Below are 12518 nucleotides of genomic sequence, written 5' to 3' on the forward strand. Positions count from 1 at the left end.
ATACTGCCGCAAATTACAATCCTCCCTGCAGCTACCAGGTTTTCAACTAGCAGTCCCTCGTTGAGGTACTGCAGTCCTTGGGAAATGGACAATAAAATATACAAGTTAATTATGTGATGTTGTAGTGGAATCAGCATTGTGACAAAGCATGCTACAGGTGATGCCATGCCCTCAGAATGAGAGTTATAACCTTATGGAAGGACCCAGGTCTTTGGCACAGCAGGCTAATTGTATCTCTTGGTACAAAATACCTTCCCCTATTAGAAATAAAACCATCTTCTCAACCCTATTCGTATGAAGACAGAGACCCTTCGGGGTGTTCAAGGCCAATCTTGACATGGTGCTTCTCTGTAGATTTAAGGCAGACTGGGGAGCTTAACCGAGCTGAATAGCTTTTCTCATAATTATAATTCTTATGTTCTTCCCACATGCGGGCAAGTTCCAGCCTACATACAGTGTACATACAGTATACATGGGAGCTACAGCCACATACAACACACACCTAACATGGCATTGTGTCCCGTGTGTGGAGGCTATGATCGCAGTGAAAGGACGAGTCCCTCTCACATGACAGAATGACAGATGCACGCAGTTAAACAGTCTCTCTGAATGCGGGGCCTTGTGTTTGGCTGTAGCTGTGGGGGACAGTGCTGCCCTTGGGGGGGTGAAATAAGGCCATTTCTGTTTCATCTCCACACAGAGAGACTACCCTGCATTGTACCAGCCGCCTGCCTGAGGCACCAAACAATTAATTTTAACACAGCCGCACTATTAACACCACAGAGATGTCAGCTGGAATCACAATGAGAACATGTGTATGTGCAACAAGTACATATATATGCTTTTTAAAGACACAAATACATAAAACGCTCCCAGGGGGCATGGCTGTGCGTGCCGCAGTGAATTAGAGCATGCTGTGCTCCTCCGGTTCTGACCTTAATCTTTCATAGGTTAAAACAAAGGTCACCAGTCAGCCCCCTCCTGTACTGGCCCTACCTTATTCCTCACATCTTTAACAAAACGAACGGTCCGCCCCTGGAGTGGGGCGGGGGAGCAATGGTGTCTGGCAGTTAGAAATCATATTATTTTATATTATGAACCCCGTGCAGCAGGTCTCTCAAGGTTTCTTCCAGACTGTGGATGAGAGCCAGTTTTGTACAGCGTGTGTTGAGGCAGTAACTGGGCAGACAGGAAATGACCTCACAGCTTTTCTTACAGCAAGTTTCACAGCGCCGACCCAGCGCCCTGGTAGGCAGATCAAAAGAGGAAATGAGCCAAAACCTATGGAGACCTTTCCTGCGCGCCGATCGCTGCAATTACCCGTAAAACGCTCCACTGCTGTTTCCTCAGATGGAGGGCTGTCGGGATGCCAGCATTCTCGGGCCTCGGCAGGGCGGGCAGAGCGGCCTTGCGTTTGGCAGGGAGCACGCGGGCTGGGGGGGGGGAGCGGGAAATGCCAGGCCCGCCGCGGCCTCGTTCCCCACACGGCAGACTGCCGCTGATCACCTCTTCAAAGGACACGGCGGCTCCATCCTGACACCTGTGAAATCGGTGACATGCTCTCTGATCTCCGCAACGCCTCCTGTTATGGACTCTAACAGCCCGCCATGGACCAGGGGTCCGGGCTGCTTGTTAATGTCATCACACTGTAGCAACTCCGCTTTGCGGGAGATTTTTATCCCTCTTTGTCTCCATTACTGCATTCTTTCCCCAGGCACGGCTAAACGCCTTTCCTTTGCAGTGCGTATCAGGGGAGAACCGCCGTGCCGCGTAACATTGTTTCACGTGTCGCCTCCTTTCCTTGCTTCAGGTTTTCACTTCCGACCAGTTTCATTACTTCCCTGAGATCCATGGTAACCACTGAACAACACACTGTTCTGTTGGCAGGGAAAGAAGATGTTTCTGGATTAGCTTATGAGGGCTGGTGTTTTGATGAAGCTCCCCTCATACACAGTACAGCTGTCAGAAAGATTGTTGGAGAGAACGTTACTATCTGTCCCTACCGTCTGAATCGTGGGTTTTTGTTTTCTTTCATAATTACTGGCATATGAGTAAGAGATGGCCAAAATATCTCAGTCATTACTAAGCTTCTGAGAAGGCAATTTGTGTGTGACTAAGCTCTGGGTACATCCACGCTGTCTTGGCAACAGACACGAGAAATACAATAGCGACATACTTTGTGGTGTTTCACTTCCTCTTGAGGTTGTGGGACTTCAGTGCAATGGGGACACCACATACCAGCAGCATGTCGTTTTAATATCACAAAATCAGCACACATTTGGGTGTTCATTCAACAAGAGCAAAGCATTTCATTTCTTTAAGATAACGTGGACAATTAGCATGAAATAAAAATGACAATCCATTCAAGAAAAAAAAAAACAAGAGTGATAGCGATTATGATCTCATACAGTTGTACACTACTGCTACTACTACTACAACTAATAATAATTTGATAGTTGTTGGTTGTCTGACAGAACATTTTAACTCCTAAATCTAGGTTTCTAGGTGTACCTTGCAGACAGTCAGAGAAATTTGTTCATTTAACACATGGGAGACAAAGATCATGACCTTCATCGACCTGGCTAGTTGCACAGAAGTTAAAACATAACTGTGTTCTTATCTGTCAGGACGAAAACCTAAACTGTAAATCCTGTAAAGTTCAATATAACACCTGAAGTGTAAATCGAAAAATATTTCTAATCTCTTATTACCTGCGTACAACACTTTCTGGAACGTTTACAGATATTTTCTAAAAACGCAGGGATATGTAAATATAACTAGAGTCAACATCATTCATTCATTCATTCAGTTAGAATTCCAGAAACATACGGACCGCACAGCTACAACACAAACTATATCAATGTACCAGTAGCGCCATCTTCTGGTTTACACGGAAACATACACACCGACTTACCACAGCCCGTGGCGTTTACTTGTTCAGGGTACTGAGCTCGATTTGCGTACCGAGTCAGAGTTGCCGTCTGACAAGGACGCCACAGGTCGCCATCTTTTGAGGATACAGAGTGACGTTCTTAAAAGGTCTTTTCTGCAACATTCTCTAAATATGTAGTCGCTACTTGTTACATGTGATATAATAATTGTATTGTATAATGTCTATCACAAATATTTTCGTTCTTTTTAATCATTACAAATTAATTGAACTAAAAGTCGTGAAATGGCGACGTACAAATGCAACCTGATATATATGGTGCGCATGTGCAAAGAGCCTCAAAATCGTATCAATGAGGGTTACAGCTTCGGCGTGACCAGATCAGTGCTCACTTCTACCTTCCAAAACATTACTTTAGGGAATCTCACGAAAGCGAGATACCGCTACACATACCTTGGGCTAAACGAGGCGGCTCCTGCATCAGCTAGTCCGTCTAACTACTTCTCACGCTTGTAACATGCGCCTGTATTTCTACTTCCTTCCGTTGTCCTTACGAAGATGGCTGCACTGGTACACCAGCACAAACCTCATGATGTTTCCGACCTCATTCCCATCATGCACTTGCCCACTGTTGACAGCGCGAGCGGGAAGTTCCAAAGACAGCTGTACATGACTGTAGTAGCTAATTTAGCTGCTCTTTTAAGCTGCAAGGTAATAATAATACCCTTCATGTTGGTTTCGTTCATCTGGCTAGTTATTAAATTCATACGAGTCAACAAACTTGTTAAGAGAGGCGAAGCATTTGATTGTAGGTGCCTCTGCATTTTATTTCGCCGGCTCTGCAACGGGTCGAACTGACCCTACAAAAACCAGGGACGTCCCAGCAAGTTAGTTGTGAAGCCAGTTAGCTTGCATGCTAAACTTTGCTAGTTGAACGGTGGCGAGTGCATGCTCTTTCTGTCACAGAACAGTTGATCGGGCCATCTGAGATCTGCCCTGCCAAGGAGTGAATGAATATGCAGAATGACTCTCAAGCGTCCAGCATGTGTTTCGGAAAGGTCTGTGGAAATGTTTTAAGCTTTTTTTTTTCTAGTTACCTGCTTGCTAATTTTGTTGTTCTGATCACTGAAAATAGCCAAGGAGGTTTATACATATCCTGGATTTGGTATCTGTAAAATGTGCAGAAATGCGTGTCTTCAAGACCTGAAGGCTAAAGATGATGTAGAGTACGGCAGTATTGAATTCAGAGATGATAATATAACAGCAACACCACTTTTGAGGTTAAGTAATTCAGCTCCGTTGTCATGTGCAGTTCCAGTACACCGCGGAGGAGTACCAGGCGGTCCAGAATGCATTGCGTCGGAACCTGGGTCCAGAGTACATCAGCACCAGGATGGCGGGGGGTGGGCAAAAGGTGACGCCTCCGACGCTCTGATGCTGGTTGTTGCTAATTGCTAACACTTTGACCACAATGATTGTGTCCTGCAAACGGGACCTGACCACACAACCAACTGTCTGTCTCTTTCAGGTCTGCTACATCGAGGGACACAAGGTGATCAGCCTGGCCAATGAGATGTTTGGGTACAACGGCTGGTCCCACTCCATTTCCCAGCAGAATGTTGGTGAGCGGCAGAACACAGATCAGATGCCTGTTTGGGTCAGATGCCCGTTTCTCTTACCCGTTAGACTGACGCTTCTCACGGCGTAACCTTGCAGATTTCGTGGACCTCATCAATGGCAAATTCTATGTGGGGGTCAGTGCGTTTGTCAGAGTTCAACTGAAGGTAAGCTCTGCAGCTGCACAGAAAGTATACATCTCAGACACGTTTATTAAATGTGCATTTGATAAATGTATACTCAAAATTTACATTTAGTAAGTGGAAACTCAGGCTGTATTGAAGGGCAAGATCGATGTAGTCAGTAGTGTTTACTGTTGTTAAATATGTATTTAAATTGCATGTACATATTGTGCTGAAGTTCAGTGTTATCTGTACAGTGCTTTTTATAAGAGAATTTATCACAGGGCAGCTGTACAGAGATCCTGGGCCTTACCTCTAAGTGAAAGCCTACAGCAACAGTGGGAAGGAAACACTCACTTACTAAAAGGAAAAACTTTGAGCAGAACACAGGTCAAAGCAGGCAGCCACCTGCCTCTGGCTGGCACCGGTCAGATGAATTAGGGGAGGGGTGAATTAGGGGAGGGCGGTGGGACTACTGGCTGTCTGGACCAGGTGGCTGGGCTCAGTCAGGTAACTGATGTAGGTAACAGGTGTGTCAGGTGTGTCTGTCTCCGACCCGCAGGATGGCTCCTACCACGAGGATGTGGGCTACGGAGTGAGTGAGGGACTGAAGTCCAAAGCCCTGTCTCTGGAGAAGGCCAGGAAGGAAGCCGTTACTGACGGACTCAAGAGGGCCCTCAAGTATGCCGTTTCTGGACAGATATTTCTTTTGTTCCATATTCACGGGTGGATCCAAAAAGCCTGAGACGTGTGTCACGTGGGCTTTCAGTAGCATAACTCATAAGTGCTGTCCAGCTTAAATCCCCCTGACATCAGCAGATACACTACAGCATGTCCTAGTTCCAGGGTCTCCTTTTGCCTTCACCAGTCACATCTCTGTCAGCTAAAACAGTCTTCCACTCAACTGAGATAATCTTATGGAAGGATAAAATATCATAGGTAATAGGTAGTGAAGAGTGTTTGTCTGGATTTCAGTTTTGCTTGTTTTTTTCCCCAGTTTCCTCCATTTTCAAATTCAGTTGGGAAATGGGGGTGTGAGCCCTTGGTTGGCCTGAGTGTAAATACAGCTGTCAGTGAAGGACTGTACATCTGTGTGAGATACAGTTCATGCTAATCACTACACACTACCACAGACACAACACTGTCAGGGCACTGTTATGTTCTGATATATCCTCTGAAGCATTAGTGCATTTTAATACTATTACTATATGTTACTGTTGATGTAGACCCCCTGACAAAATGGAGTTTAGCAAAATGTTAATATATGGTGGATGCTGTACACCTGTTCACCAGTTTTCTCATCTTACTTCTTCCCAGGTGTTTTGGAAATGCTCTGGGGAACTGCATCTTAAACAAGGAGTATCTGCTGGCCATTAACAAGGTTCCCAAACAGGTCTGTTCCGTCTCTGTCTGTCAGTTAGAAATCAGAACAGTTTTCATTTTATGACAAACACACCTGACCGGACTGGTGAAATGTGATGCAAGCAAACCTTAAAGCCGCGACTGCTGTCGTTCAGCCCCCATCTCCCCTGGACCCGGCCAAGACCAAGCGCTCCAACAGTGAGCCCCTAGTGGAGAAGGCGAGGTACTGCAGCCTGCGGCAGGGGGCAGATAGGTGTGGAGACGGGGGCATGTCAGAGAGGGCCCAGCCCAGAGCTCAGCCAGGGCCCCAGGAGAGCAGAGGCTCCAGGACATCACTGCCACACACCCCCACAGAGCCGTCGAGTGAGAGCAGGCACTGCAACACCTCCAGGTAACACAGCAGTGAGAGACTGATGCCTGCAGAGCTCCACCCACTCCTCCTATTGGCTGTGTGAGACTGCCAGTCTCTCTCTCTCTCTCTTGCTGTTGGTAGAGGGTCAGCCGCAGACATGGGAGACACCTCTGGTTCCTCCGACCTGCACGCTGACCCCAAACAGCTCAGGAAACTGAAGCAGCAGCAGCTCCAGCAGAAGTTCCGGCGGGAGATGGAGGCCAAGAAAATGCAGTGCGGTCAGCTGCAGCCAAAGTCAGAAAACACAGCGCCACCCAGAGGAGGGGAGGCGCCAGACAGCTTCCAGAGTAAGGAGCTGAGTGCTTAAGGAGTTGGTCTTTTAACCCAAAGGCTGTGGGTTCTCCTCCCAGATGGGGCACTGCTGCTGTGCCTTTGAGTGAAACACTCAAGCTGAACTCAGCCTCACTGAATCTCCGGCTGTGTAAACATGTGACATTTAAAAACGTAAATGATGTGATGTGTCCTGGATAGAGGCGTCTGCTTTGAAAATAAGTGAATAAGCATGTTATTTCAGCAGGCAGGGGGGCAGGGTGTGGACAGGCTGTCAGGTACGCGGTGTTCTTCTCTGTCCTTCAGGACCAGCAGGATTCTCAGGGCCAGAGGAGGGGCGGATCAGCCACAGTACACCCACTGGCCACCGGGGGGAGCTCACCGCTGAGGACGAGTGCCTGGCTGGTATGGTAGTCTAATTGACGTTCGTAAAAGGGCTGCGTTTACCGCTGTTTTTAAGAGCAGTGCAGCGCTCAGCGGCCTGGCCTCTCTTCCAGACGACCCCGAGCTGTGGGACTTCACCCTAGACGGCATTGACATGCTGGATGGCCCAGCAGGGGGGTGCAGAGGCTCGGGTCCTGCTACGCCCAGGGGGGGGCACCAGATGCTGACCCGCAGCAAGACGCCGCAAAGAGCCCCCTCACTGCGCCCTCCAGCCCGGCCCCACAACCCGCCGCACCCCAACATCCCACACCAGCCGCACTCCGTCCCAACAGGTAACCCCGAGACGGGTGTACACAGATCCCTTTACCGTTGCGAGTCTCAAATCAGTTTTTTTGTTTAAATTGTTGGTTTCTTGTATCCCTGTGAAAGGGGTAAACTAGTTTCGTTATGCCGTTCTTGCTGTATGGGTGAACAGAGCCAGAACTGCCTGGTCTTATGAAACTGCCCTGTTCCACGTGTTCATGAGGTTGAAAAAGCCGTTTGTGTTCCTCCACACAGCAGATTCCTTCAGCCCACTCAGACATGGACATTATATGAAGAAAAGAAGGCTGGATACATGACTCCGAACAGGAGCGCCCTTTCCGGATGTTTCCACTGTGGTGCTACTTCTCTCGTGTTCAGATATTTATATGGTTACACGTTTTACTGGTTTTATCTGCCGTGTTAAAAATGTTAATAAATGTTTGTTGTTTGAGAAATACTGTGATCATTTATATCATTTTGCATGAAGATGCAGAGGAAAAAGAAAATTAGGGAATATTAGGGATACAATGTTTAATTTATTCAGATCCTAAGCTGTAGATACACATATTCTTACAGACTTTAAAGGACAGAAATCAACATCCAAGTCTGAAGACTTGAAATTGCTCCAAAACCGATTGTGCCAAAAGTTACACGTCAAAGTGTGGCACCGAAAATATGGGATGGTGATACCCCTGTGCTGAAGATAAGTCATCTGCTAATGGCAGGGCTGGACTTCTGTGCCACATCTGTAATTAGGTGACCCTGGTCTTGCTGCTACAGGACTCGGTGACGAGAAGTGTAATTAGTGTTAGTGTTGGGGGGATCATAGTGTTGAGTGCAGGCTGAACACCACAGGAGTGTTGAAAGAAACCACTCGGTTTATTTGAATGATTTTTGTTTATTAAGTTTACAAATAAGGTAACAAATTTCTTTTATTGGAGCGCAAAGCGCAGTTTTATATGAAGCTTGAACACCCTATACTTAGTGCAAACATACAATTAACCGCTGCCAATGATTCCCTACATGTTTTTGTTTTAATTTTTTTAAAACATTTTGTACAATGTTAAATAGCATACGGAAAACCACTGACGAAAGTCACTAGAAGATCTAGAGACACAAAAAGAGTAAAACAAGAAATCAGATAGTAGTACAAAACAAAATAACTTAATGACAGGTCAGTAGCATTAAGTAACAGTATTGTTCTGTTGTATTTTTTTTTCCACAGGAGGGCTAATTGCAAATAAAACAAGTTTACTTGAAAGCAATGTTTTTCATTCAGTTGACTTGATGCTTTGTGTGTGTGCATTGGTTTTAAGTCGTTTGTGAGAGTATAACCAGTGACATAACTAGCATGCAATGTTTTTTCGTTTTTTCTTTTTTAGAGAAACAAGCGGTCATTAATGAAACCTGGTGCGTTTTTTTTTTACTGCATCATATTAACGTTTCTACGTGTCGGCACTTCGCAGAGCAATCTTTACAGGAAGGCAAAGGAATAAAGTAAAAACAAACCAGAAAACAAGTCTGCATTCCCAATAATACAATATTAATACACTTTAAATTCAGTAACGTCCCTCCTCTGTACAAGTGAGAAACCACAGAAAGGTCTTTCACTGAGGCACCCCTCCCTAAACATTGCATATTCTGCATTGCAGTCGTTTTATTATTCTCAAAATAAGTAACCAAGTTATTCAGCTCGGAAGTGAGTCACGGTTCACTCACATCCATTCTGCAAGGGAATGGCACTCGACTGGCGTTGTACACCTGTTCTTTTTTTTTTCTGGAAAACAAAAATAAAGAGAACTGACTTCACAGCTTCAACAAATCATGCTATGTAATACTGTACTGATTTCTTTCTGTCGGAAAGGACAATCCGCTGATGGGAAAGTAATGTTTACAAAGGAAAAAAAAGGAAGAGCATTTCTATCCACCAGACTACCACATAGCCACTCAAAAGACGGTTAACTGTTGAGGATCTATATATCGGGTTCAAGTGAACGTTTCCTGTACCAGACAATTTACTGATGAAACAGCTAAGCGGTAAGAGAAGGCTTTAACTCTAGCAGTCCTGGAGAGCTATCAGTAGTTAAGGTGACGAGTGTTGAAACCACAAAACTTCACTTTTCTAAAGGAAATCATCTTTAATATTGACCCAGCACTGTTCTACGGTTTGTACACTTGATGAGTCTAAATGAACTGTTTTTGTTCTACAGGTTTAAGACCTGACTAGTCCGCTACGACCACCGCGGTGACCAGAGACACAGTTGCTCTGCTACGAGGTAACACCCTGAAGTCACATGACTGAAGCTACAGAGAGAAGACACCAGACATGGTCACACCACACCTCTGTGTTTGTTTTTTTTTTTTTTAACTTGCTTCTACGATGGTGCGTTGATCGCAGGTGTAGACTGCCGTGTGGCTCTGTGCCGAGCCCGTCTGGCGGCACGCTCTCGGGTGGCGCGTCTGGCCACGTCTTTCGGCCTGTTACGAACGCGAGCCGCGTGACCGAGGTCACGATGAGGCCGACATAGAGCAGAGACAGATGTGATGTGGCTGTCTGCCGCTAACCCTGCTGCAACGCACCCACAACGCATACGGACCGGAGCACGAGACTGGATCAGAACGCTGCAACTACTGTACACAGGTTAAACGAAATGGAACAGAAACATCCAGAACCATATATAAAGAAATCGACCGGCTGTCTCATTGCTTTTGTGAATGCTGTTATTACTGAAAAGATTCCCTTAAAAGAGAAGCTACTAACCTGCAAAAACCACAGGAACTACCAACGCGAGGAAGGAAAGAAAGGGAAACGGTGTGCTTGTACTGAGCCTCCTGCTTTGTGGGGTGAATAGAGCTGCACACCTCGGCCTTGTGTTGAATGCACCAACACTGCCCCCTCTGGTCCTACAATGACACTGCACTTTCACTACTGACACCGTGTAAGGTCTGTCACACCTACTGCGCGAAAAGGCCACACTGGCTGTGAGAGCAGTCAGAAGCATAACCCTGCCTCCTTCGCAGCCGCTGGGGGAGGCAGGGCGTGGCTCAGTGTGGGAGAACGGAGAACCGTGGTTAGTACTGAACGACACGACACTGTTAATCTGCTCACACACTCACACGTACTATTCTCACCCTTAGATCAACTTTCCTGACTCTCCTCCTCTCCTGCTTCCTACATCAACACAAGGCCATGTGTGCCGCTGAGGGTCTCCCGTGCATTCTGGGAAATCACAGCCAGGTCTGACTTTCAGCTCAGAAACGGGAGCTCAGGGAAACTGGGCTCGTGGTCAGAACCCGAGCCTCGGATCGACAGTGACCGTCTGCATGTCAGATGTGTTACAGGTAACAGATCCATGACACACACACACCTTTACAGCTGCATACAGCTGTTCCCAACCGCACCGAGAGTACAGTTAGCGTGGCCGACCCCGGTCTCAGCCCTGACACGCTCCGCTATGGGCCGCGCACACCTCACGTATAGCTGTCCAAGCTTCAATGCGACTCGATCCCAATGTTCGAATGAGTCGAGGACAAAGTCTTTAGAATCTATTTTAACAGAATAAAAATGGCACCAAAAACGTATCCCACCCCCACGGTGTACCGAAAAACCGTTCTCAATCCACAGGGCCAGGAAAGCACAAAGCGCTGGTGCTTCCACAACTCCATGCCAAACCCAACGCAAATGAAAGAAAGCAAGGCACTATAGACTCCAGCAAAGCTTACTGGGCAATGGGGGAAGGAAAAGACCAGTTATTCAAGTACATTAATTGAAACCATTTTACATTCACATTTATCTAATATAAAGAAAGTACAAAGGGTAAAGGTTAAAGTGTCTCCAATAAGCGTTGTATAAGGAAATAGCTAGCCTTACTTTAGTCTATTCTTAATAACCCTCCAAGTTCCATTTTTTAAACTAATGTTGTCCAACAACATTTATAATAATCACAGTGTTTCAACATCAAAAACTGATGGGTAAATACAGGTCCATACAGAACACTTATCTTTTTTTTTTTTAAATATACATTTCAATCAAACTATTGAAAGAGGCCCCTACTGCTGCCATGATTATAAAAGCTGTTACCATTAGTAATAGATAATAGATTTAAAGCTTTAACGGCCTCACAAGCAACATGTGCAGAGGCACCAGGCTTTTACATACCATGCAGCCAACGGTCTTCTGACAACCTCCCACTCCTTCCCTTGACCAGACGAGACAGATGCAATAATACTAATAACCCTTATTTCAAAACGAATCAATAAACAATCAAACCCAGTTAGGGGAAGAAAAAAAACAGAGAAACTTAAGGACATATCCTGTTTTTTTTTTCCTCCACTGAAATTAACTCGATGTGAGAACAGCCTTCGAGAACTCTCCTCAGGCATCTGCCACTCTGGGCCCACTGAGGCCCTCACCGTTCCCAGACCAGGACCCCCGGTGATGTGCAGAGCCCATTCTGACACTCCCAGCCTGGGAGAGCGCCGGCTCCTCTCCCCTCGGCGTGGGGGGGAGCGCGCCGCCGTGCTACGCTGCATCGGCACACAGGGAAGGAACAGAGATACGAACAGTTCGACGAAAAATGGAATCATAACCAAATTAACAAAATAAAAAATAAAGGAAAAACAAAAACTGTACATGGATTTTTCAGATGAAGGCCACTTTTGCTTTTTTTTTTTTCTTGTTTGAAAACGGACATATTCTATAACTCGAATTATTGCATCACATGGCAACCAGAGGGGGTGGAGAGAGCGATGGAGACGTCTTCCGCCCGCAGAGAGAGCAGCAGCACCGACCCCCAACCCCACGCCCCACACGGCAAACCTCTCCAAACCTGGCGCGCCGCTCACCTCTGTCAGACGGAGCTCATGAGAAGGGAAGCGTGTGTGCGTGAATGAGTGTGTTGTATGTGCGTGAATGTGTGTGTTGTATGTGCGTTTGTGTGTGTGTGTGTGTGTGGGCAGGGGGGTAACATTATCTCTCAGATTAGCTGACTGCAGCCTACCAAAATCTACAAGCAACCCTCCCCCAGCTCACTGTACTGGAGTGAAGGCTGGGCTCTCAGCACAGACCCCTGCGGGAGCTTCACAGTTCCTGCCACACCCTCTTTGGCCACCTCACATTGCACCCTTGTGTCCATTGGTTTGCTTTGTGTTACCATGG

The 12518-nt window shown here is 46.5% G+C and overlaps 1 protein-coding gene across 1 annotated transcript; it reads left to right on the plus strand.

Annotated features, from left to right (window-relative positions):
* The first annotated feature begins 3906 nt into the window (after nucleotides 1-3906).
* rad52 (RAD52 homolog, DNA repair protein) lies at nucleotides 3907-9587 on the plus strand. The gene is made up of 11 exons (XM_036518511.1): nucleotides 3907-3948; nucleotides 4203-4304; nucleotides 4419-4512; nucleotides 4607-4674; nucleotides 5192-5310; nucleotides 5947-6022; nucleotides 6147-6382; nucleotides 6485-6690; nucleotides 6980-7078; nucleotides 7171-7389; nucleotides 9571-9587. Exons 1-11 carry the CDS (start codon nucleotides 3907-3909, stop codon nucleotides 9585-9587), a joined length of 1278 nt encoding a protein of 425 aa, XP_036374404.1.
* The last annotated feature ends 2931 nt before the right edge of the window (nucleotides 9588-12518 follow it).

This window comes from Megalops cyprinoides, chromosome 23, assembly GCF_013368585.1.
Source record: "Megalops cyprinoides isolate fMegCyp1 chromosome 23, fMegCyp1.pri, whole genome shotgun sequence".
Lineage (NCBI taxonomy): Eukaryota > Metazoa > Chordata > Actinopteri > Elopiformes > Megalopidae > Megalops > Megalops cyprinoides.

What these genes read in the sequence shown, in the direction of transcription:
- rad52 (XM_036518511.1), top strand. Translation starts at nt 3,907, where the DNA reads ATGCAGAATGACTCTCAAGCGTCCAGCATGTGTTTCGGAAAG. An exon ending in GGACTCAAGAGGGCCCTCAA is followed by an intron (nt 5,311 to 5,946) that starts GTATGCCGTTTC and finishes ACTTCTTCCCAG; the next exon opens with GTGTTTTGGAAATGCTCTGG. An exon ending in GGCGCCAGACAGCTTCCAGA is followed by an intron (nt 6,691 to 6,979) that starts GTAAGGAGCTGA and finishes TCTGTCCTTCAG; the next exon opens with GACCAGCAGGATTCTCAGGG.